This window comes from Marmota marmota, unplaced genomic scaffold (assembly GCF_001458135.2).
Source record: "Marmota marmota marmota unplaced genomic scaffold, marMar, whole genome shotgun sequence".
Classification (NCBI taxonomy): Eukaryota; Metazoa; Chordata; class Mammalia; order Rodentia; family Sciuridae; genus Marmota; species Marmota marmota.
In genome coordinates this window covers 79,639,679-79,665,261 of record NW_026000026.1, presented here as the reverse complement: position 1 = coordinate 79,665,261, position 25,583 = coordinate 79,639,679, and the positions used below count along the sequence as shown (strand labels likewise).

Below are 25,583 nucleotides of genomic sequence, written 5' to 3'. Positions count from 1 at the left end.
CATCTCATTCATGTCCTGCTTTATGTTCAGGTCAGCTTCAGGTCACCAAATGCCTCTGCCATTTCTACAGCTCTGTGTCCCCAAATCCTGAGGCATGCATCATGTACCATGAGCGCTGGCTGGCCCTGGCTCAGCAATTCAGGGACAGGGAGATGGAGGGGAGGCTGCTGGAGTCCCTTGGGCAGCTCTATCGAAACCTAAACACTTCCAGGTGAGTAATGCTTAGGGGCAGTCTTCGAAGTAGCTTTCTTTCCTTAAAGAGAAACAGTAATCTCTCCTTCAGGAAGAAAGTTCCTATGCACATGGCAGATGCACTGCATCATGGAAAAATAATTCTGCATTCTTCTGCAGCCTCCATGTAGTGCCATCCATCATTTAAGCTGTGTGACACTGGGCAAGTTATATACTTTCTCTGTGCCTCAGTTTCCTCATCAGTCAAAGGAGGATCTTAATGGCTTCTATCCTGAAGTGTTATTGTGAGGAATGAATGAGTTAAAGCTCAAGGCATGCTTGGAACAGGGCTGATGTATATAAAGGCTTGAGAGTGTTGACTACATTACTATTACTTGTATGTTTCCATAACAACTTATCACATGACTGTGGATGAGGGTGTGTAACTCAGAGAGGTGCATTATGCTGAGGTCCATGGAACCTTTAGGAGGTCTCCATTGTCTTCATTAAGGGACACAAAGTAAATAAATCCACTGATGACAGAGGTATAAAATTTTATGGTGAAAAGCTTGCTTGGGACCTTACCTTTAAAATGAAAGTGGAAATTATGAAACAAAGTTTATTTTCACCTATACAACTTTGTGTATAGGAGTTGACTGCTCAGATTAATTGGGTGGACAAAATTGTATAATGTAGGAGACATGTTTTGGTTTGTGATTCTCCTTTTGATGTAATCTTAAGCTTCATTTTTTTTTTCAAAAAATGCCCCAACTTAACTGTATAACCCCAGAAACGGAAGGAAACCCTCAACGTTATACGAAATCACATATAAGAGGTTGTGAGGGGAAAGGGGTGGGGGGAACAAGGGAGAGAACTGAACAACAACAGATGAGGTAGAGAGGGAAGATGGGAGGGGAGGGGAGGGGGGATAGTAGGGGATAGGAAAGGCAGCAGAATACAACAGTCACTAATATGGCATTATGTAAAAATGTGAATGTGTAACCTATGTGATTCTGCAATTTGTATTTGGGGAAAAAATGGGAGTTCATAACTCACTTGAAGCAAATGTATGAAAGATGATATGTCATGAGCTTTGTAATGTTTTGAACAACCAATAAAAAAAACAAAACAACAACAACAACAAAAAACTGTACAACCCCAAAGCATCTTTTAACTCGTTGGTATTCAAACTAGTCTCACCTGAAGTATCTTGTTATCTGCAGCAGATGTTCTCTATCTCTTCACTGGTCTAAGGCTACTTGGTCCTCCTTAGCCACTAGGCAGCCTGCAGTTCTGTCTTCTGACAAGCCTTTTTAAGATTTCATGAAGTCCTGTAGGCTTTGCAAGATTTTCCATTTCACTTTTCAACTTATTTGCATTGTAACAATGTGTTCTTGATTACAAATAAGTTCTAAAATAGGGGGAAGGGGTACTTGTAGTATTGAGCACAGAGAAGAAGTTGAGGAGGGGCTAATTAAATGACAGCTTTTGCTTTTAGGCAACATGGTCACCTCAGGTGCCTGGATTATCAGACAACGAATAATGACATAATGAACTCTCTCTCTTCATCTAGAGCCATATCTATATCTGTATCTCCCCCTCCCTTTCCCTCTCTGTTACCCTTTTTTGTCTCTTAAAGAAATCAGGTGTCCTCCAAACTTCCCACTGTCTTTGCCTTCAGTTCCAGGGGGAAGTTTTGGATCCATGCAGCATGGGGTGGGGGTGAGGGGGACAGGAGAGAGGCCTGGCATCAGCCTGCCCTTTTTCCATTGTAGGACACCCCAGGAGTTTGGATGCTTCTGGAGCAGATCCAAAAGGCAGGTTTCAATGAACCTTTGAGATGAAACAAACACATGCTCATGGTGAGGCACTGTAGAGCCAGGCTTTGGAAAGTTGAATGTGAGGGACTGGAGCAAGGGTGCCACGTATGTTTCAGACTTATTGCTGCCTCTTGCTGTGGTACAAGATCAGTCATAGATTAATCCTGCTCCTGGCCTTGCCAGCTATCCTTTGCTCTTCAGTCCCCCACCCCAATCACAGTTGTCAAAATCATAGATGTCCTAATAGGGAAGCCAGAGTGAAAGCCCTGGATGCAGTCAATGTTGACTACAGAAGCCGTATCTAGGTGTTCAGAATCACCATCCTTCTTAGATGATGTGGTTAAAAAGGAACGCGAGGGAAAGAGGGGCTGCAGCTGGTTCTGGAAGAGACTGAAGAAAGTAGAAGCTACGGGGCTGGGAAAGGGGCAATCACACTGGATGGGTAATTGGGGAACTAGGTTCTGCTGTGACCTGATAACATGTCTTTAAACAGTCACTTTTCTTGGTTGCTGCATTTACAAAGTTAAGTTGAATCATGAACCTCCTATTTCTAAAATGTTGACTCTGGGACCAGCTACCTATGCTATTTTGTCACTGACTCGGTACCAGAATTCTTGCAGCCTCTTAAGAGTTTTGACTTTGCGTGGGGGAGGGGGAGTGGGGGGGGGCAGATTCTTAAAGTTGTGGGCATTTTAAAGGGATTTTGAGATCAGAGACCTAAACTTTAGAGATCTGAAAGACTTTAAAGTATGTCCACAAATTCCTGCAGGCAAACATTGTGTCTAGCATGGAGCTAGATGTACCATAAGAGCTAGATGTACTTTGTGGGCAGTCGAGTGGTAAATCAGTTACTTAGTCCACTAACTTGTGACCCTTAGGCTGCAGCTGCATGCTGACTTGGCCACAGTGATTAAGATGGAAATGGGGAGTTGTACTTGAGAGAGTCCCTGGCTCTTTAGTTCAGAGCTAGATAAGGAAAAAAGTAGCTTACAAGTAGACTCTATGGTCTTTAGTGACAAGGAAGGTGTTCAGATTTGCTTTCAGTGGAAGCTCAAATGTCCATTCCAATAGCCCTTGGAGTTCACTGGCCAATATATTAGCCACAGAACACTTTTCTTCAGAAGTATTCACTGATAAAGATCCAAGTAATGCATACTATATTAGGACATAGAGATTTGTACCCAAATGAGGGATGAAAATTTTTCCTAAAATTGAACAGTTGCTTATGGTGAGCAAACAAACAAACAAACATTAAACTGGCACTGAAGACTGTAAGTTGAAAAATAATGTAAGTCTGGGACTTTCAGCAGTCCCCAGACTCCCCAGAAGCAACTATGTAAAGATTTTAAATAGCTATAAAGAAATGTTTTATACATATGAAAGATTATATATGATGTATATTCTCTATATTAAATATTAGATGTTTTAAATATAATTTGCACATGTCTAGTCACAAATGGGATCATGATAATAGTTGTGTTGTATAATATACTGTCCTCTTACTTGCTTTTTTATTTAAAAATATCACCATGAAATGTTCCAGCATCTTATCTTTCCGATGTGTCAGGCACCATGGTTGGTGCTGGGGAATTTAATGGTTAGGAAAAAGAGTCTAAAATAACTGTTCCCAAATGGAGCAGCCTACTCTGAGTGGGAGTGAGCATCTCACCATCACAAGTGTTCAAGCAGAGGCTGACTGTTCAGGAACTTATAGAAGAGTTTCCTGAATTGAGTTGGACCTTTATTGAGGTATTATAATCATATGACAAAAAATCCATCCTTTATAATGCAGCATACAATTTAGTTTTTAGTACATTCACAAAGCTGTGTAACCATCACCACCATCTAACTGTAGAATATTTTCATGACCTCCCTCCAAATCTTGAATCCATTAGTGGTCACTCCCCATTACCCATCCTCACCCCATCCCTGGAAATCACTCATCTACTGTCCATCTCTATGGATTTTTCCTATGCTGGATATTTTATATAAATGGAGTCATATAATATATGGCCTTTTGTGACTGACTTCTTTCACTTAGTATGATGCTTTCAAGGGTCATTTAGTTTGTTACATGTGTAAGTATTTTATTTTTTTTATTGTTGGATAATATATACCACATGTGTTTATTATGTGATATACCACATTTATTTATTCATTCCAAAGTTGATGGATATTTGGCTTGTTTCCATTTTGTGGCTATTATGAAGAACACAAAATGTTTCCATTTTGTGGCTATTATGAAAAATTCCTACATGAACATTCATGAACATTCATGTAGGAATTTTTGTGTGAAGATATGTTTCTAATTCTCCTAGGTGTATACCTAGAAGTGGAATTACAGTCATGTGGTAACTCTGTTGGAGTGTTTGGGGGAATTCTACTGTTTTCAAAGTGCTGCACCATTCTATCCCCAAAGTGATGGATGAAGGTCCACCCAATCTCCACCCACCTTGCTCTTCCCCTGTCTTCTTCACTTTCTGTCCTAGTGGGGATGAAATGAAGCTCGTTATATTTTTTCCCCATTGTGGTTTTAGTTTGCACTTCCCTACTAGCTAAAACATTGAACATCATTTCATGTGCTTACTGTAAGTCTATTCATGTATGATCTTTGGAGAAATGTCTATTCCAATCATTTGTCCATTTAAAAATTTGGTCTTTTGCCCATTTTTTGTGAAGTTATAAGAGTGTTTTTTTAATTGTCAATGGACCTTTATTTTATTTATTAATTTATTTATATGTGCTGCTGAGAATCGAACCCAGTGCCTCACACATGCTAGGCAAGCACTCTCCCACTGAGCCACAATCCCAGCCCTTGTAAGAGGTTTTTTTTTTTTTTTTTTTTTTTTTTTAAATTATTTTGGATACAAGTCTCTTATGAGAAAGCATTTTATTCCAACTCATGGGTTGTGTTTTCACTCTTTTGATTGCCTCATAGAATGAGTTGGGAAATGGTCCTTCCTCTTTCTATATTTTTTTTGGTAAGAGTTTGTGAAGGGTTGGTGTTAATTCTTCTTTACATTTTTGGTAGAATTCTGTCATTTTTTCTGCATGTAATTTAGGGCTCCATCATTAGGTGCTTACATATCTATAATTGCATTTTCCTTATGGATCAACTATCTTATCACTGTCAAATGTCCCTCATTGTCTTTAGTGGCAATTTTGTTCCTTTTGTCCAATTTTGAACAGGCACTTCAGGTCCTTTCGTACTTTTTGCATAATTTATATATTTTTACTTTCTAATCTATTTATTTGTTTTTGAATCTGAAGTATGTTTTTTATAGACATTATATAATTGGATCATTTAAAAAATTGCTTCTTTTTATGGGAGAATTTAATCTATTTATATTTAATTAGCTACTGGTTAAGACAGTATTTACATAACCATTTTATTATTTCTTTCTCTCTTTTTTCTTTGTGGTGCTGGGGATGGATCCCAGGGCCAGGCACATGGTAGGCAAGTGCTCTACCACTGAGCTACCCCCAGCCCTTGCTAGTTGTTTCTTATATGTCTCATGCATTTTTAGTTTTTTGATTCCCCCATTCCTTCCTTCTTTTGTATTAAGTATTTCCACCATATCAATTTTCTTGTCAATTCTTTTACTATATTTCTTTCAGTTATTTTCTTAGTGTATTCCCTGGGTATTATAATGAGTATCTTAATTTATAGCAATCTCAGTTGTTGCCTGGGCAGGCACACAGGTCCGCACATGCATGTGGTATGTGGTCTTCCTGATTCCAAGGAGGATGATGGAGATTTACAAAGTCTCTTGTGGACTTCCACTTTTCCTTTTTTTTAAATCAGCATCTTGTTTGCTCCAAGTATTTTCCTTACCTCAGGCAGTGACAAATTTCAATTATTGCTGCTGGTTTTTTGGACAGACGTACCAGGAAAAAAGGTATTTTCTGTTTCCTGGGTGAACTGTGAGTTAGGTCAGATGAGAGCAAGCCCTGTGAGTGGACACATTCAGGGAGCATTCAGAAAGGTTCAACAGTGACAAATTCTCTGGAGATGGAACTCTGGGGGTTTCCAAACTCATGAAGGCCCCTCCAGAGGCTGCACAGATGCTGACTTTCCCAGTTACAGTGATTATGAGGCTTTGGTTTTTGCAAGTGAGCAGGAGGGCTCTAGGGTAAGTCAGGAAGGAACAAAGCTCACTGAACAGAACTTAAGAGTATTGACATTTTTTTTTAAATGAAAACTTTTTGGATTGTTTTATATCTTTTGTTAATTTCCAGAGTTTGGGGATAAAGATTATTTTGACAGTTTTTCCCCTCAGTATTTTCATTGCTTTTCTGGAGTCCTGGAGTTTTGGAGGTCCTTACTCTATTCTTCTGACTAGCATCTTTTAATTCTAATATTCCAAGATTCTAAGATCTGAGATTTTATTTGGGAGGAAATAAAAAAGCACTTCTCCAGCTTTACCATCAATATGAGTGACATTAAGAGGAAGCTCAGGAAGTACTTTAGGTATCAGAGGAAACTCCTGTAGACAGAAGGTCATTGTCCCTTTGTAAGATGGTCACTTCATCAAAGAGAACATGCTGTATTGCTATGTTTACTTAGCATGTGTAAATCCTATCCTACTCCTATAGTGTGCTAAAAAAAGAAAGAACAAAGACCAACTAACAGACAAAAAACCAGGTGTTTCCACACACCTGGATATAGTTACTGTAATTTCTCACTGAATTTCCTGGTAGCTGGGGCAGAAGAGGGGACTGCCACATGAGGTTGTCTCTGGTCAAAGAACGTAAACAAAAGTGTGTGTAAGAGCAGACTTTTTCCTGGCATTGCTCTCTAGAGGAATTTGTTAAGTGGGTCTTGATGGGCAGATTTCTTCAACTCAACCCCCATCAAGGGATTTCCATTCTCACAAAGCTTAGAGTCACAGCAAGCAAAGGCAAGGAGTGTTCAGGGAAGAAGTGTCAGGCTCAGAGGCGAGGGTCAAGGGGCACTCCCAGCATGGAGTGAGGGAACTTGTCAGGAAAGAATTCATCCAGGTAGAGCATTTGAAGAGGTCCCTGAAGGACGGGTAAGATTTTGCAAAGTTTGCAGAACAGGGAGAATAACATTTCAGGTGGAAGGAAGAGCAGTGATCATGGAAACGCAGGTACCCGTTGGAAAAACATTTCATAGAATTACCAGATGATTTTGGTAATCAACTGGATATGGGTAGAGAGGAGCCTGGGAGCCTGTGGCTTAGGAATGAGGAGGTTGAGTTGGGGTAGGCAAGATGGTGGCTCTCTAGGTCCACAGTGAGCATCCAGGATGAAAATGGTAACAGAAAGCATTCAGAGCACTCCCTGTCTGCTAAGCAATGTGCATATATCAGGGTAACCACATGAGGCAGAAAGATTTGTGGGAACTGAGAGCTGATGGTGGCATGAGCTCACTGGCAGCGATTGATGTCCAAACAATCTGTGGCCAGAGCAGGATCAGCAAATTAAAAAAAAAAAAAAAAAAGGTCAGATTGTTAATGGTTTAGGCTTTGTGGGCCATATGGTCTCTTCCACAACTTCTTCACTCTGCAGTTGTGTGCAAAAACATCCATAGATAATTCATAAATGAATCAGTGAGGCTGTGCTTCAATAAAATTTTACTTATAAAAGCTAGTAGAAGGCTGTATTTGGTTCATGGGCCATAGTTGACGACCTCCTGGACTACAGAACTTATTCTTTTTTTTGTTTTTTTTGGTACAGGGGATTGAACCCAGTGATGCTTAACCACTAAATCACATTCCCAGCCCTTTTAAAATATTTTAATTAGAGACGGGGTCTTGCTGAGTTGCTCAGTGCCTTGCTAAATGGCTGAGGCTGGCTTTGAACTCTCGATCTTCCTGCCTCAGCCTCCTGTGCTGCTGGGATGGACAAGCGTGTACCACCACACCCGCCAAGAGTGCTAGTACTTTTTGTGTATTCTGCTTGCTTGGCCAATAATCCTCATCTTAGAAAGATGATATGCTCAGCAGGGTGTATAGTGAAGGCTGGTGGAAATGCATGCATGAACCTGGCCACTTCCCATCAGGTCTGCCCTTGCCTGCTGCAGAGGGTCCACACAGATTTCACCTCTTGGTTTCACTGGCATTAGCTCAGACCTCTGAATTTTCAATTTAAGGTGGTATTTACTCGTCCATGCTGCCTTTGTGATGATTTTAATTCCTTCTCTTTCAAAGATTTTCCCTAGTGTTTAGAGATGGAAGGTGGTAGGGAGGGCAAGTGGATGCTTCAAATGTTGGCTCAGTCTTCAGGTTTTTGCCTTGGTATACTCTGCTGTCTTTTGTTCCAGTACATTATTATGTCATTCTTGCTGCCTGGGTGACAATTACAGAATATAGTTAATGAAATTTTCAGTCTCTCACTGGGATGGATCTTTCTGGGTCCCATCTTTGGATAACAATTCAGACTGGTACTTTGCTCTAGATCTGAGCCAGGTGGGGTCCATGAAACCTTTATGACTCTACTGATTCAATTCAGTGAATATTTATTGAACATTTACTATGGCTAGAAGCTGGACCAAGGAGTTGTATTCCCTAAAGTCTCTGCTTGCATAAAAAGTCACCAAAGTCATTATATAAACTGTGGTAAGTGCCAGAAATGAGGTATATAATATTATTTTGAGAAAGAGGGAATGCCTTGCATGTACTGAGACTTTAAGGAATAATGATTGATCTTTTTCACATGAATACAATAGCAGCCTAGAATCTATTGCTCCTGGCTTTTATTTTTATCCTCATGCTTCTTATTTCTTTGAAACTGAAAAAAAGATCTGCTTCAACATTTGTTTTTTTCAATATAACTGATATGACTAATCCCTAGCATTTCTGTTATCCTAAGGAAGGAAATGATTGAATTGCTGTGTCCTCGTTTGATCTCAGGGCTGTTATGCATGCTACTGTCCCACTTTTGCAGATAAGGAAACTTTGTTTAGGGTTTCAAAACACTATGTTCTTAGCAACTTCAGGGTTTTTGAAGTGACAAAAGAAAAAAAAATGTCTCCCTACAGCTGATATCTAGAAACTAAGAACTGCTTGAGTGTGGAGTCAGACTATTCGGGTTAGATGTTTGTTTAAATAGGGTTTATTACCAAGTCCTATTTACTTAGTCTTTCTGAGCCTTACTTTTCCCTTGGTAAAATGAATGTACTAATAGTACTGACCTCTTAGGATTGTTGTATGATTAAATGAGATTTTACATGCAAAGCACCTAGTGAATGCTACATGCTCAATAAATTCCAGTTAATAATACTGCCATTATTATGATGATAAGAAAGGAGCAGAGAGCTCAAAATAAAGCTTCAGAAATGAGCATGAAAATTTGTGTAAGCTAAAAAAAAAATCCCATTGAGATTTCTCTATTTGCAAAAATGAGCCAAAAAAATCTTGTTGGCTTCGAATTTCTAGGGGGAGTGAATGAGAAAATGTCTATTGAAAGCGCATGTCCCAACACCTGGCAAAGATTCAGCCCTCAGAAATTGTTAGTCCCTATTATCAGCACAGGACAGAAGCAATTAGTGGAGGCTGGCTTTTGGTCAGAGGTCAGACAAACTCATCAGGCTGGGCAGGGATTTGGGAAACCCTGAGGGATTGGTAGGAGGTCCCTGGAATTATGTGCAGGTGTGTTGAGGTCACTTGGCCACAGGCTCATGGATAATGCTCAGGAAGGGCAAAAGAAATAAGGATTGAGTTCCCAGAGACTTGGGGAAAGGAAAAATGAGAAAAAGAGAAAAATCAGAACTGGAAAGGAGGGGGGATAAATACCGTGGCTGGGCATGCATGTAGAATTTCCAAGAGGGCACATGATGAGTTGGGTTCTTTGCTTCTTTTGATTGGAAAGGTTCACTAGATCTAGAGTCTGCAGGTGGTGGCTGGAGGAACTGGGATACTGAGCCATTTCAGGTCAAGCCAGAGGCTCTGCTGGTGAGTGACACAGTAGAGCCACTGGCAGATATAAAATAGTGGAGTGGGGAGAGAAGAGGGGGAAGAGTGAAGCAAGCTGGAGACCAGCTCCCCAGCTCAGGCCACACAGGCACTTTTTCTTTTTGTCAGAGATCAGGGATCAGAGGTACATCTTGATGAGAAGCAGTGTCTTTAGAAAACCCTCCATCTGCCTGAGGTCTGGATGTGTGAGTATCCCCATTATTCTTGTCATCCTCCAGTGGGACGTTTCTTGGAAAGAAAAATCTCTTTTCTTCCACAGTCAAGGAAACAAATGCCTGCTCTGTGAATTGGCTGCTCCATAAGAATCCGAATCTTGCTCCCTAAGGGTCTGGAGAAAACAACTTCAGCCCAAGGACATCCCAGGACAGCAAGTGGTAACAAACAAAAATATAGCAGGAAATAGGATCAGATTTAGATTTATGGGTCTGACTTCATTAACTGTTCCAGGGAGAGCAGGGAGAGCATTGGAGGCCAGATCTGCTGAACCTCTTAATCCTGCTTGAGGTCCTGGGGTACCAAGCAGGGGAGAATAGACAGGACTCCCTACAGTGAAAGAGACCTGTGGTTATCACAGCTCCACCAGGAGGGTGGGCGGCCACCTCAGCATTGCATGGAGCTTTTCAGTTCTCAGAACAGTCTCAGCAACAAATTTGACACTCCAACACTTGAGAGAGGTCAGTGCCCCTCCTGGATGGCAGTACATCTTATTTCAAGGACAAGGGATCGATGAAATCTTGGGTTCTTTCTTTCTAGTTCTTATATGGGCCAAATCCTTGGCACTCTCTTCAGAAGGCCAACAGCTGCCTCATTGCTGAAAACCATGGAGGTCTCATCTGTACAAGGCCATGCTTGCCTCTGACATTGTGGAGAAGGGCCTGGCAACTGAGTTGTCTGTGATGAGGGAGTGTATGAATCCATTTTCCATCTCTACAACAAAATACCTGAGGTTGGGTGATAAATAAAAGAGAGGTTTACTTAGCTCGCAATTTTAGAGGTTCAAGGGAATGGTCATTACCAGCCCAACTCTGGTGAAAGCCTTACGGCTGATGGCGTCAGGATGGCAGGAGAGCATGGCGAGCCAGGAAGCCAGAGTGCCAGGAGGGGCTGGTCTTGCTCTTTGATAAGCCCTCACTCTCATGGGTCCTACAGGTGAGCTAGGTCATCCCTTTCGAGGGCAATGCCCCCCCCCCCCCCAGTGACCTAATGACCTTGGACTAAGCCCATCTCCTAAAGGCCACACTAAAGACCAAGCCTCCAACACTTGCACTTTCGTGGGACAAGCCACATCAAACCTATAGCAGGTGGTTAACTTCCCGTCTCAATGAGGACTTCCTCAGTGTTGTCCACAGATGTGGTTGATGCTGATCATCGTTTCTAGAAGGATATGTGTGGTTTAGTGCAGTGGTTCTCAAACTTTGGTGTGCCTGAGCAGAAACTGGGTGTGTCTTAGGAATTTAGATTTCTGGATTGAAACTGTAATGATTCTGATTCAGTCAGTCTGAGGCAACACTGTCCGTCTGTGGTTTCATGAAGCTTCCCAGGTAAGGCCAGTGCAGCTGGGCTATGAATCATGCTTTGAGAATTGTGGGCACTGTGGGATGAGTCTTCTCATTGGAAGAAGGGAGCTCTGGTTTTGGATCTTCCTCTACTGTGCTGTGCAACCTTGTGCAAGTCACCTTCCATCTCTGGGTCTGTTTCTTCTATAAAATAAAGGAGTTGGATTGGATCTCACCGCTGGCTGCACAGTAGAGTCTTGTTGTAGCTTTGACAAAATGCTGGTGCCTGGGCCACACTCCCAGAGACTCAGGGCTCAGGCTGGCATGGCATTTCTATGGGTGACTCTAATTGCTGTGGGACTGAGGACTGCTGTCTTGTTGATCCCCAGTTGTCCTTCCCGTTGTGGAATTCTGAACCTGTCCAATGCCACATTATCCATGCTTCATTCCCTCGTTAATCCCTGTCACAGGGGAAGGGTTTTCTATGTAATACAATTTCCCAAGTAATTAAAGAGTACTAAATAATTAAAGCATTTCCAGATAATTAAAGAGTCATCATAAGGCACCAACTTTTTGAAAATTTCACCCTACTTGATCTCCCTTCTTAACCAAAATGTCGAAAACTTTTTGATGATTTGAAGTTACTGCTACGGTCTCTCACTTGTGGATTCATTTCGTAAATACACATTTTGTGTCTACTGAGTGTCAGGTAAAAAAAATTGTTATAGTACAGCCTAAAGATAGAGGGAGCATGGGTTAGTAATAATGATGATGATTAAACTGATATTTGAACACTCATCAAGTGCTTACTATGTGATAGGTACTATTCTAGGCATTCTAGTTTTATTATCTCATTTAATGCTCACAATAACCTTTTCAGGCAGGTGGCATTACATTCCCATTCTATGGATAGGAAAAACACGACATAGAGAGGTCCTATACTTTCTCAAGGTCACACAGCCAGGGGAACTGAGATTTAAATCAGTCTCTGATTCTCTAGATGGTCTGGGTTATGGTTGTTCCCTCATAGAGTAGCATTTTTCCTGTGTGCTGAGTAATCATGAGCTGCTTTGGTACCTCATACCTCACAGGTCTCTCTCTGCCTCCCAGGTCCCTTAGGAGGTCCCTCACCTGCATCAAGGAGAGCCTGCGTATATTCATTGACCTGGGGGAGACAGACAAGGCTGCTGAGGCCTGGCTGGGGGCTGGGCGACTCCACTACCTCATGCAGGAGGACGAGCTGGTGGAGCTGTACCTGCAGGTTGGTAGGGATCTGCTGATGTGGGCCCTTTAGGAGGCGGCTCTTCTCTCTAAATTGACTGGCTAGAACCAGAGAGGGTGGTATTCATGCCAAGAAATCCTGGGGATTGGAGAGGGGTACTGGGCTGGAAGATAAGGCATTTGTTTGCCACTAACTGTTGGGGTGAACTGGAGAGCATCTGTATTCTTTCCATGTTTCACTATCTCTGACTGGAAAGTGCAGCTTTTGGATTAGATCCCTGATTTCCGGTGTCAGTCATTTATTCATTCAACTCAGGGCTTTGCTCTGTCCATGTGTCTTCTGTACTGTGATTTACTCACTTTTCATCGACTCATTTTTTATACTTAACTTTCTCCTAAGGAATGCTATCAGAAACCACTACTTTGATCTGTTATTAATCTTTTTTTCCCCTCTAAAATACATTTAAATAAATAATTATTAAAATCACTTCTTGTACCACTAAAGGAAATCTGTTATGTATGTTGGGGGAAATATCAGGGCAAGACCCCCCAGAGCCTTCTTCTCTGCCTCTGTGTGTACAGTCCAATTTCCTACTTGGGGTGAACTTCAGCAGAGGTTCAAAGCAGGTGGGGTCTGGATCTGCTTCCTGCCAGTCCCGAAGGAGTCTGGAAGCCTTCTCTCTGTCCCACCCAGGCAGCCATCCAAACAGCTTTGAAGTCAGAGGAGCCCTCCCTGGCCCTCAAACTCTACGAGGAAGCTGGCGATGTGTTCTTCAATGGGACGCGTCACCGGCACCGCGCTGTGGAGTATTATCGGGTGAGTCGGGGGCTGTGTAGGGCGCGGCCAGGCCCCCCACGAATGTGCGCAGGGGCACCACTGGACCTCTGCCGGGTCCCTAGGACCCTTTCTTACTGGTATTTCTTTTCCTTCCCTTCCTCGCCCAGTGCTCACATACTCGCCTTTCCTTAAATCAGCAGAGGGATCTGTTAATTTCAGTGTCCTTCTCAGCCTTAAAAAATTATCCTTCCTGGAATAATACCCCGTCGCCATCAGATCTCATGGGTGCATGGTACTTTATAGTTTGTAACAATACCTCTGTGTTTACTAGTGTTTGCAACTTGCTCTTGGTGGCATAGTGGGAGATTATGTAAAGAGGTGCATGGGTTGGCCCTAAAAACATTTTACTGGGTTATTATTAGTCATGTCTTAAAATGTTCTTTTAAAATCTAAAATGTATAACACCTGTTAATCAAGTTCACGATTTCACAGATATTATGGCAAAGACTGAGGCCGGAAAATCAGAGTTGATGTAAAGAAAAATAATACTAACTAAATAAATGCCCAGATGTTAAGCAGATGCATCCTTGTTGTTCATCACTGGCTGATGTTTGGTAGCCTCCTTATCTTATTTGATCCTAAAATTTTATTTATTCAGATATTCATTCATTTGTTCAGTTATTTGCTCATCAGACATTATCAGGTATGGAGGATGTGCCAACACTGGACTAGATGTGGGCAGAACAGGAAACATACTTCTGACTATCAATCTGCTCACTTATTTCATAGGCATTTTGTAGATGAGAAAACTGAGGCTCAGAGAGATGAAGAGGCCCATCTACAATTGCATCATCATAAAATAACCTAAATGAGCATTTACTGAGCACTGACACTATGCACACACTTTTATGTGTCCTTCACAGATGAGCACTGTGTACCAACTCAACACCCAGCTGAGAGGTGAATTACTTCCCAGGTGACCTTGGGAAAGTCACTTCCCTTTCCTACTTACAGTTGCTCCAGTTGTAGGAGGCCTAATGACCTCTAGTTCTTCAGCCTCTCAGATCCGGGCAAAGCACCAAGAGCAAGGACCAGGAGAGTGAGTTGAGAGGAGCCTGGTATGGAAACACAGCTGGCCATCCTCAATCCCTGCCAGGAGAGCACAGGACTCTTGAGAATGCATGTGCCACAGACTAAGCTCCCTGTGCCTCTGTCCTCAGGTTGGGGCTGTTCCTTTAGCAAGGAGGATGAAGGCACTGAGAACTGAGCTCCGCATTTTCAACAAGCTGACAGAATTGCAGATCAGCCTTCAGGGCTACGAGAAGGCTTTGGAATTTGCCACACTGGCTGCCAGGCTAAGCATTGTCACAGGTAGGTGGTCCCAATGACCAGGTTCATGAAATTGGGAGGGGTGAACACTGGTCAGGCATGGATAATAAAGCATAGGCATTGGCTCTGGATTCAGACTTCATGGGTTCAAATCCCAGATCTGACTGTCAGGGAAACTTAACTAAGCATCTGCTTCCATGAGCCTTAAGTTTGTTATCAGCAAGGCAGGATTAAAAACAGTGCCAACCTGAGCAGTTGTTATGATAACCAGAGGTAATCCACATGAAGGCTGTAGCACAGTGCTAGGCATGAGAGTTCATGGTTAGGGTTACCTCTGCCACACACATCATATATTACAGTCAGTACCATTTCCGTCTATAAATTAAATGGTATTTTATCCCATGCATAGACAAAGCCCTCATTACCAAAGGACTTTGCTCTGAATTCTTAATTGGTTGATGTCAAAAGCATATTTTCCCATGGAACAGAAATGTAAGCCTAACTCACAACATAGTTGGAATAGCTTTCATTTGCACCAAAAGCTAGTAGAAAGAATCATTGAAACAAGTCATTGAAAAAGAAAAGGCAGAGTAAAAAAGAAACCTTGTCTTGAATGTTAGTGCTTGAGGAAAAGCAGGTCTGATTAAGAAGACCTGAGTAGATGTAGGGGTAAGTGGAGTCTTTGGTGGTGGTGGCTTTTGAAGGCACTTGTGAGCACTTTCAAGGGCATCTGATGTGAATGATAGTGGACTTTATTGTGTCTAATTGCACTTAAAAGCTCTTGCCCTTGTTTTCTTGCTAATATTTTTATATGGCAGAAACCTCATCCAAATAACTGTCTGCTAATCTCAGGGAAGGACTTAGAGGCCCCTTGGCAGCTCTGTCTGAACACTTTACCCCTCACAGACAGGGGCTGAAGAGAGATGGTATACATGCCTTATACATGTGTGACTGGATTTTTCCATGTCAAAGAATTTTCTCTCCTTTGCACTTTGTCTTTTAATTTTGACTTCTGGTCCTTTGAAGCTTCAAAGTGATGTTTTTAGGGGACATTCAACAGCCACTTGGCACATATTCCAAAGATACAATGATAAGCCTTTGTTCCCTATAAAGGGCTATTTTGTATTACAGAGGTTAGTTATTAAGACAATCAACTCACCAAAACCCCAAACAAGAAGTCACAGGCCCATTAGAAACCAGGGTTTTTAAGTGAATGGGTCTCTGTGGTGTATGTGAGACTGAGAGTTGGTCAAGGAGCCAGGGAGTGGCTGCTATTGATGGTAGCCCAAGTGAGCCCTCTGAAGAGGCTTCATGGGAAGAAGACATTTGTTATAAAGCTATTCATCATAAGGAATTCCTAGCTGCTCAGTGAAATCCATTACAGAGGTTTAGAAATAATTCTGCCACACAATCCTGAGCGACAGTGTCATTTGCAATAAGGAGAACGTTTTCTTTAGGGAATCATCCAAACCCTGACCAGCACACTCGCTCTACTTGGTTACCCTCAGAGACCCCCACGTTTTCTTTTACAGCACTCTGCAGGTGCGATTTTTATATTTGTTTGCGGAATTCTTTAAGGAATACCTGTGTCTTACCAGATCATAAGCCTCATGCAGGCAGGAGCCTCCTCTGTGTTATTTCCTCTGCCCCAGGCCTCTAGTAGAGCTTCAGAAAGTCTTACGGGATGAATGCGCAATCAAATGATGTGAAGTGCTGGCCACGGGGTATCTGTCTCAGTCTTCCAATTCCTAGGAGATCAGAAGCAGGAGCTGGTGGCCTTTCACCGCCTAGCTACCGTGTACTACGCACTACACATGTATGAGATGGCCGAGGACTGCTACCTAAAGACTCTGTCCCTTTGCCCACCATGGCTGCAGAGTCCCAAGGAGGCGCTGTACTATGCTAAGGTATATTGTCGCCTGGGCCAACTCACCTTCTACCAGCTGAAGGTAAGAGCCAGACTTCCAAGGTCATGTGAATGGCCATCCAGCCACACCCTTCCCTGACCCAAAGATAGTGAGGAACACTTGGGGGTGGAGTTGAGAGAACCACAGGGACCAAGATGAGGAGTCCTGGCTCACCATAGGGAATGGCTTCACAGGGGACACAGTGGCTCTTTCCACTAAACCCCATGGAGACCTCAAAGGAGCTTCTACCTTGCTGAGGAGAAGGATTGCTCCTCTTTCTCCTTGCTCTGCTGTAACTCCTAGGACTTCTTCATCTATCAGAAACTCTAGGCACATTGCCTAGTGCCTGTGAATCCCTGGAGGGCCTACAAAGATTGGTGAGCCCTGCCACCTGAAAGGAAAACAAAAACATCCCCCCCCCCCCCCCAACTAAAAGCTTCAAAATCAAAATCAAAATTACTACTTAACTGTATGTCCACAAAATCTCATAGCTCAACTGCCACTCATTTTTATGAAGGTTTACAAAAATTATTTCATGAGAAATGTGGGTGCATATATTGAGAAAAATGAAGGATGAGACCCATGAATTATAAGAGTATCTAGGCCCTAAGAAGGCTTTAACCCTATTATCCTGCTTGCTAGGCTGGAGTTGAATGAACTTATTTTTCCAGCTACTTCTTGAATCATGTTGGAAGTCTGCGATTCTGTGTTACAACTCTGACCCTAGAACTATGTCCCCAAGTTCAGCTTTTCCTTACCAGAGGTCCCTGTCCTCCCCAGTGCAATCCTTTATCTCTCAATTCTGATTCTCACCTATATGTGACTCATGGGAGCCTCAGGGCCACCCTGCTGTTCCTTTCTATGGACCAGACTTCATTTCTGGCCTGAATTTATCATTGACTGATGAGGATTATTGAGAACCCGGCATCTCTTTGTGAGTCTCACCCAAAGAAGCATCACTTTCTCATCTCTGTCATGTAGGAAGGTTCAGGGGTACAGTGTATACCATCTGATTGAACCAATCAAGGGATTGCAAAGGGAGAGCTCAACTCAAACAACCTTAAGCAGCATGTGTGAGTCATTAGATTAAATATCTGGAGAACTGAGGCATAGATTTAGTTTCAGCAGTTCTGGGTCCTGGTACTCCAGCATCGTCATGGATTGCCTTATCTCCCTCTGAAGGCCTTGGCTCTGTATGTTTCCTTTCTCTGTGTTTCTTGGCTTCCTTTCCCTCTAGCTACTAGGAGGCTCAAGCCCAAGTCCAAAAGGATGAATGACCATTTTCCTTGTTGGTTCAAACAGAAGACTCCTGGGGAGTGGTGTAGGTCAGGTTGGGCCATGGACAGGCCCTTGAAGCACTGCATCCAGGGCAATGATATGTCATGACTGGCCGAGCCTGGGTCAGATGCCACCTCTGCCTGCAGAGGAGGGGGACTGTGATGAGCAGTGCCCACGGGACCACAGTGGCGTTGGGGAGGAGCTGTCCTGAGGAACCAGGACATGGAAATGGGATGTGAGCAGAAGAGTAGCTAGTGTTCCCAGCACTGCCTCCCAGTCTGTCCTGGAAGTGTTCGCTAATGCTGTTTCTTTTTTGCCCCCATACTATGGGCTTAGGATACCCATGATGCCATTGAGTACTTCCTGTTGGCCTTGGCAGCAGCCGTCCTGCTGGGTGACGAAGAGCTGCAGGAAACCATTAGGAGCAGGCTGGACAACATCTGCCAGAGCCCCCTGTGTCAGGACAGTCCTTTGGGGTGCTGCTCAGAGAGGGCGTGGTGGCTGAGTGGCAGGGGCCTGGCCCTCTGAGGAAAGCTGTCCCATCTCTGACCATTTGGTGTGGCCAACTGCTGCTTCCTTGCCGTAGGCTCTTAGGTCCTAATCAGGAGGGTCTGAGTCACCACCTGGCCCAGCCTCCTCATTTTACAATGAGAAGAGTGGAGCCCAGAGGGAGAGGGAATCATTCCCGGCCACACAAGGCGCTGATGATGGAGCTGCTGTGGGAAGTCCTGGCTCAGGGCTTTGCTCTGGAGCCTTCTCCAGGTGACTGTGGCACTACCACACAACCTCTGAAATGGACTTTCTTGACATGTGATTCTGGAGAAAATGAGAAACCTCGTCCCTGGGAACCTTCCTTCCTTCCCTCGTGAGGAAATCAGGCACCACACTGGTGAAGAGGCAGACAGATTGGAGGATGTGCTCTTCACCAGTTTTCTCAGGGACAGATCCCGCCACTTGCCAGTGGAGGAACCCACAGTTTCCTTTCTTTCTTCAAAACCAAAGGAGGTGCCACTCTTCAGGCTTGTGGGGACTGGCAGGAATGAACCCACTAAGATCACAGAATCTTACCTCAGAATGGCCAGGTCAAGCACACAGCGGGTGAGATCTGACTGGAATTCACCAACTCCATCCAGCCCAGAGGCCATTCTCCCTCATAATGTCCCAGAAACCCCCACAAGCTTTTCAAAGGCCAAATCTTGAAAACTGAGCATTAAGAAAATCATGACATAAACTATATGTAAATAGTGTACATCATTACATATTGACTATTTATATTTACACACACATTTTTGTCACCTTTATGGTGGGCACAAATGAAATAGGTTGAAGGATGGGCTAAAGACCAAGGTGCCATACTGATTTCAAAACAACTCTGTCAATTATCTTTAAAACACCGCATGGATTGAAACAACATTTATCATCTCCCAGTTTCTATGGGGCAGAATCCAAGTGTGACTTAAAAATGGTTCAGGGTGGCTCAGGGTGGTTCACAGGTTGCAGTCAAGGTGTCAGCTGGGGTTGCTGTTGTCATGAGTTAAGTATCTGCTCCCAAGTACACTGTGTAGTTGTTGGCTGGAGCCCGTTCCTCACTGGTGGATGGCCAGAGGCTGGCCAGATGCTGCCCACAGTCACCTGCCCAAAGGACCTCTCTGTTCAGAGGTTTACAACATGGCAGTTTGCTTCATCAGAGTAAACAAGGGAGAAAAACTGGAGTGAGAGTGAGTGAGAGAACCAAGTCACTGTCTTTTTATGACCAAATTGCAGAAGTGACATCCCTTTAGTTTTGCCTATTCTATTAGTTACAAGTGAGTAACTAGAACCAGCCCACACAAAGGGGAATGGCTACCAATGGCATGGACACCAGGATGTGGGGTATCATTGGGCATCATTTCAGGAGCTACCTATCATACTGTCTGAGGTTTTTTGGCAGGGAGGGTACTAGTGATTGAACATAGGGGTGTTTTACCCCTGAGCTATATCCCAATCCATTTTATCTTTTATTTTGAGACAGGACCTTGCTAAGTTGCTGAGGCTGGCCTCAAACTTGATTGCCTCAGTCTCCAGAGTTGCTGGGATTACAGGCATTTGCCACCGTGCCTGGCTACTGAATTCTTTAATGGATTCAGGAATTCTCTAAGGCAGTAACTCAAAATATGTTCCCCAAACCATCAGCATTGAAATGCCAATTCTTGGGCCCCACTAAGACATAGAGCTCTAGCTCTTGTGAGCTCTCCAGTTGATTTGAATGCACACTAAAATTTGAGGAGCTGTCTAAGATGGGGGTTCTCAGGTGTGCATAAGAAAAACCTGAGGAACTTGTTGTGCATGAATTTACTAGTTCCCACTCTTATAATTTTGGTTCAGTAGGCCAGGGATATGTCTCAGGAACAGGCATGTCAAGTGAGCAACTCCAGTGATCCTGATGTGAGTGGTCTACCCTTGCTCTGAGCAGTGTGCACATATAAGGAGATCAGGCCATCAGGATCTCCACCTGAGGCCCATCAGTTTAGGTTTGACTATGAGACCATCTGCCCTTTATTTCTAGCTCTTTGGGCTGATTGACTGTTGCTCATTTGGTGGGCTGGGAAGGAAGGGGTGCATGGAGTTGTTGTTATGTCTTCTGGTCACCAAGGTTGTTTACACATAGGCACATTTTTCTCTTGGGGACTTGGTTGTCAAATGCTGTACTCTAGAAAGTATTTTTTTCCTAGGAAGGAAATGAAATTATTTAATCCATTACCATGTAAAATAGATGCCATTTTTCTCCCACCACAAGCAATAAAATCTCTGAGCTGGGAGGGAGGAATGCTGTGGTTGAGGCTAGCCAGTCTAATCTCCCATGCAAAGTCCTTTCAACAACGTTCTTGGGAGATGGTCAGGGGCACATGCATTCCAGAACAGTTACACATCTTGTATTTGAAGAAGGCTTGCTTGGTCCTGGAACCCTTGCTATGAACCATTCCCAATGTGACTCGGGTTACAGATTCTTTCCCTTTCCCACCAACTGATCATTTTCCTTTGACCAGATTTGATGTTATTCCTCCTAAAATGAGGTTCCCAGAGCTTCACCAGAATTTTGTCATTGGCTGGCAGGTGAAGAATACGAAGAGATATTACTTTAATTAATGTACTATAATGCTGCATCTTACGTTTGTGTTGGGGGTTTTCTGCTCTCCAGCATGCATATCTTAATCTTGGCTCACATTGAGCTTTATCATCACTTAAAGCCTCTTCATCTTCTCACATGAACTTCTGTTCGGCCAGATCTTTCTCATTTGCTGCAAATACACGTGTAAATAGACATATGCGTATATAAACACATACATAGGCACACACACGTATGTGCAGGGCGTTATGTCTGTCTACCTTACATTTCATTGAAAGTGTTGATTACATTTTTCTAATTCTCTGTGTTTTGATTCATCTGTGAATATGGTAAATTTGCCTCTAACCAGATATAAATATTCAGTGTGCTTCCAAAGACAAGGGTAAGACTTTTTTTTTTTAATGAGCAAAACATTATACTATATAATTGCAATTACTATATCCTATATGTAAATTACTTGCTTAGTCTTTAAAAGTTTTTGAAATTTTCATTTTAAAAATGGGGGCAGTTTCCCTTGGAATTGTGTTGATGTTCTTTTTCTCGTGATCCACAGAAAGTGAAGTGGTCATTGGATCTGATCTCTATTTATTATGTCATAGCCAAAGGTGAATTTGTTACCTTTTTTATCTTATTCCTCCTCCCTGAATTTCTGTGGGTCACTTCCCTCCTGGCTTCTTGTATTCAATCTAAATAAAGAACAAGGACAGAATTGCAACATCGTGGAAAACCTGTAGCGTGCTTTCTGGGTTTTCGGGTGCACTATTTCCCTAACCAATAGTGTTAACAATCTGAATATGAATACTACTTTTATCCTTTTCTTATTTGATTTTCCTTTAAGAGAGTTTTATATATATTGTATATGTAGGTGTTCTCTTTTAATACAATGTAACTAATTTGACAGAAGTTTATTTGGAGAAGGGAATATGCAGGGAGAAGAATGTCAGAATTGGGGGGTGCAATTCATTAATTTGCAGGGTGACTTTGGGTAAGTCACTTAACTTCTATGCATCTTAGATCTCTGAGATCTAAAATAAGTCCCATTCAAGTTCCTTTTCTGTGATGTTATTTTCATACTGAATGAACAGCTTAAGAGATGGTATATAGGACATGAAATTATCTTCTTATACTTTAATTTTATTCTCTTCTTTTTAAAAGCAAGTAAACTGAGAAATAGAAAAGTGATTTTTCTTCTAGTAGCATAGATAGTTAGTGGCAAACACAGCAGTATTCTAGGTCTCATGAATCAAGGATATGGTTGCATGAATGACAGGATTTCTGTTATTCAGGGCCACCTTCACAGGTACATGTCTGCATGTTTGCATGTGTGTATGTGGGCATGCATTTATTGCTGTATTCACCATCCAAAGATTTTTTTGCCAAAGTTTTAAAAATATTAATTTACATCTTTTACCAATATAGGTTCATTTTATAAAAGAGACTGGTTTACATATATGAGATATACTTGTATTGCTTTCCATAAGTAGAATTCCATAGATAATAACAAATGTAATGGAAACAAAATAATGCACTAAATTTGAACTAAGTCCTAAGTTACAGCAAGTGCCCAGCCTGGGCCTGACCTGGCATTGTTGGAAACTAGATGAACAAGTGGCAGGGAATGAAGAAGACAGACGAACACCAGTCACTTTCTTTTTGAGCACCAGAAAAATGAAGAAAGTGGCTGAGAGGACTGACCTCCTCACAAGGTCAGTGATTTCCAAGCCATATCTGGGCACATACTTCCCAAATCAGGGAAGTTTGGGCCCATTTGGGTGAGAGAAAAGGGGTAAATGCTGCACTACTTAGTGTGATTCAGGATCAGAAGCAATGCAATGGGAGTCAGTTATGGGGTATTATGGTCTCTAAGAGGAGGGGATTTTACCAGGCATGGGAACAAGGGTATCCTGGAGAAAATGATGTCTAAGCTGAGTCCAGAACAGAAAGACCTACTTAATTCTAACTGTGGTTAGCAAGTTGGTGTTGACAGACAGGGCATGTGTCAAGCAAAGGTCCAGAGCGGGGAGAAGCATGTTTCCTGAGAGCAGCAGAGAGTTCAGCAAGGGATGAGAGCAGGGGAGCAGGGATGGGAGGTGAAGAAGAGATTGGAGACGGGGATGGAGATAGGCACAGGAGTTTGGACTTCAACATGAAGGTGAGGGAGAACCACAGAAGTGTTATAAAGCCCTGAGAGAGACACACATGGGACCTGGACTTTAGAAAGATGATTCTGGAAGCAGCCTGAGAAGGGATTAAGGACAGCAGAAGGGGAGATGGGAGGCCCATTAGGACCTGGATGTTGCAATAGGCACTTCAGCCCTTATTTGAATCTCACCCTTGTCCCTACTAATGCCCTTTTCTCACCCAGGATCCAGCCTAGAGTATTGTATTACATTAGTCACCATGTTTCCCTAGCCAGCTCAGATCGGTAACATTTTCTCAGTCTTTTCTTTCTCAGTCCTTTCATGACCTTGAAGGTTGGGGCCTTTTTCATTTTGATAGTTGCTCTTATTAAGTTGTGTGGGCAAGGGCCAAAGAGGAAGAAAGTCAAGGAAATGGATCCGGTACTCACCAGGTGTCAGCAAGGGAACATATTTTGGAGTCAGGCATCCCTGGGTAAGATTCTGTTTCTCACTGAACCAAGCATTGTCAAGCATATGTCAGATAGAACACGTAAAAGTACCAAGTACACACAGTGCCTGATGTAGAAGGTAAATACTGATGGTCTGAAAAAGATTTTTTTTTTTTAAATTTTTAAATCTTTATTTCATACACAAGGAAATGGCCAAAGCAAATCTATCTTTGGGGACAATCCTTTGTTCATGGAAGACTGAAACTTAAATCTAGGACTCAACATAATGAGGCTGTTTTTAAAATTTAATTTTTGTGTTCTAAAAAATGCATACTACGACCCCGCCCATTGGTCTGTTTATTTTGAAGTTAAGCTTTAAACTTAACATTTTTATTTTAGGTTTTATCTTCTACTTTGCCATTCAGTTTCACATTCTGTTTCTTTCTGGAGAAAACCCTCAATGTGGAGAACTTGTAGCCAGCCCCCAGCCCCTAGCACCCAACCTTGGCTGGGAGTCTGGTCCTGCATTCAGAGACATGTGGGTCTGAAGCAGGCCTCCCTGAGGGACCTGAGCAAGTTACTTTATCTCTTTAAGCCTCAATTATTCCTCTGCTTGGAGTTTTAATTGAGACAATGTGTGTGGATGGCTTGGCGTGAGCACTCAATTTGTGGTAGTGTCACAAGGAAGCAGAATTAAGTAGTCTTAGCATATCTGCCTTTGCTCCTTCCTGTGCAGGCATGGATGTTGGGGGTGGTCTTTGCTCTTGGACTTTTACCTTGGCCATATTACCTCTTGGGTGGGAGGGCATGTCTTTCCCAGTATGTACCTACCTGTACTCCTCATATTAGTCAATATTTTAGAACTCAGAAGGCTTAGTGGACAGAGTCCACTCTGCTGGAAATCTGAGTTCTGAGAACTTGCAGTTGGTTCACATTCATCCGATGGGTGTCTTCTCTCCAGGGAACCAGAGGCAGGTGGTGGCAGCTTCAAGGGTGTGGACTCTGCCCATCTGCTGGGTCAGAGGTGGGACCAAGAATAACATGTGTGGCTGAGACTCCACATGGGGTGGCTCAGCTTAGTTTCTCAGGAGAGGCTAGTATGCAAATGGGAGGGAGGGAGGCTTTGCTTTTGAAATTATTTAAAGGTAAGATATCCAGCTCCCTCTTTTGGGGCTGCTTCTGATTCACTGTCCAGGGCATCAAGGTTGATCAAGGAATGAGTCCTTCTCAGGTGAGTTTCAGACAGGGTAGGTGTGGGGAGGATGACTGAAGTCACATGGGTAATGATTGAGAAGGCAGGTTAATGGAGTATCCCTCTCTATGAGAAATCAAGAGCTCCAGCAGGGGGCAGTAATGTCTTTCTTAAATAGTACATACATATCATTACCAAAGAACGTGTTTAATAACTCTGGGTCAGCCTACAAAGACAGTTTTCAAATTGTGACCAACAGTAAGAAAGATGCTTTACATTGTATTCCAGTACATACATGCATAAACATACATATTTGTTGGACAATTGCTTTCCATTAAAAATACTATTACAGTTAAAAAATATGCAGTATGTCTTTTTTTTTTTTGTTGTTCTTTCCTCCAATCTCTTGTTTTTTTTTTTTTTTTTTTTTTAATTTTTTATTGTTGGCTGTTCAAAACATTACATAATTCTTGATATATCATATTTCACACTTTGATTCAAGTGGGTTATGAGCTCCCTTTTTTACCCCAAATACAGATTGCAGAATCACATCAGTTACACATCCATTGATTTACATATTGCCATACTAGTGTCTGTTGTGTTCTGCTGCCTTTCCTATCCTCTACTATCCCCCCTCCCCTCCCCTCCCCTCGCCTCTTCTCTCTCTGCCCCCTCTACTGACATTCATTTGTCCCCCTTGTATTATTTTTCCCTTTCCCCTCACTTCCTCTTGTATCTACTTTTGTATAACTCTGAGGGTCTCCTTCCATTTCCATGCA

General features: G+C 42.6%; 1 protein-coding gene across 7 annotated transcripts in view; it reads left to right on the top strand.

Annotated features, from left to right (window-relative positions):
- Positions 1-21,770, top strand: part of Sh3tc2 (SH3 domain and tetratricopeptide repeats 2) — a 63,174-nt gene extending 41,404 nt beyond the window's left edge. For 4 of the 7 annotated variants that reach the window (XM_048811764.1, XM_048811763.1, XM_048811766.1 and 1 more), the window contains 6 exons: positions 31-211; positions 12,535-12,685; positions 13,340-13,462; positions 14,644-14,794; positions 16,490-16,701; positions 18,274-21,770. In XM_048811764.1, the coding sequence (XP_048667721.1) occupies positions 31-211; positions 12,535-12,685; positions 13,340-13,462; positions 14,644-14,794; positions 16,490-16,701; positions 18,274-18,465 (1,010 nt within the window). In that variant the 3' untranslated portion in view covers positions 18,466-21,770. Of the gene's footprint in view, positions 1-30; positions 212-12,534; positions 12,686-13,339; positions 13,463-14,643; positions 14,795-16,284; positions 16,702-18,273 lie in introns of those variants that run through there. The other 3 variants (XM_015485960.2, XM_048811767.1, XM_048811765.1) reach the window with 3 other exon arrangements.
- Positions 21,771-25,583: the final 3,813 nt, after the last annotated feature.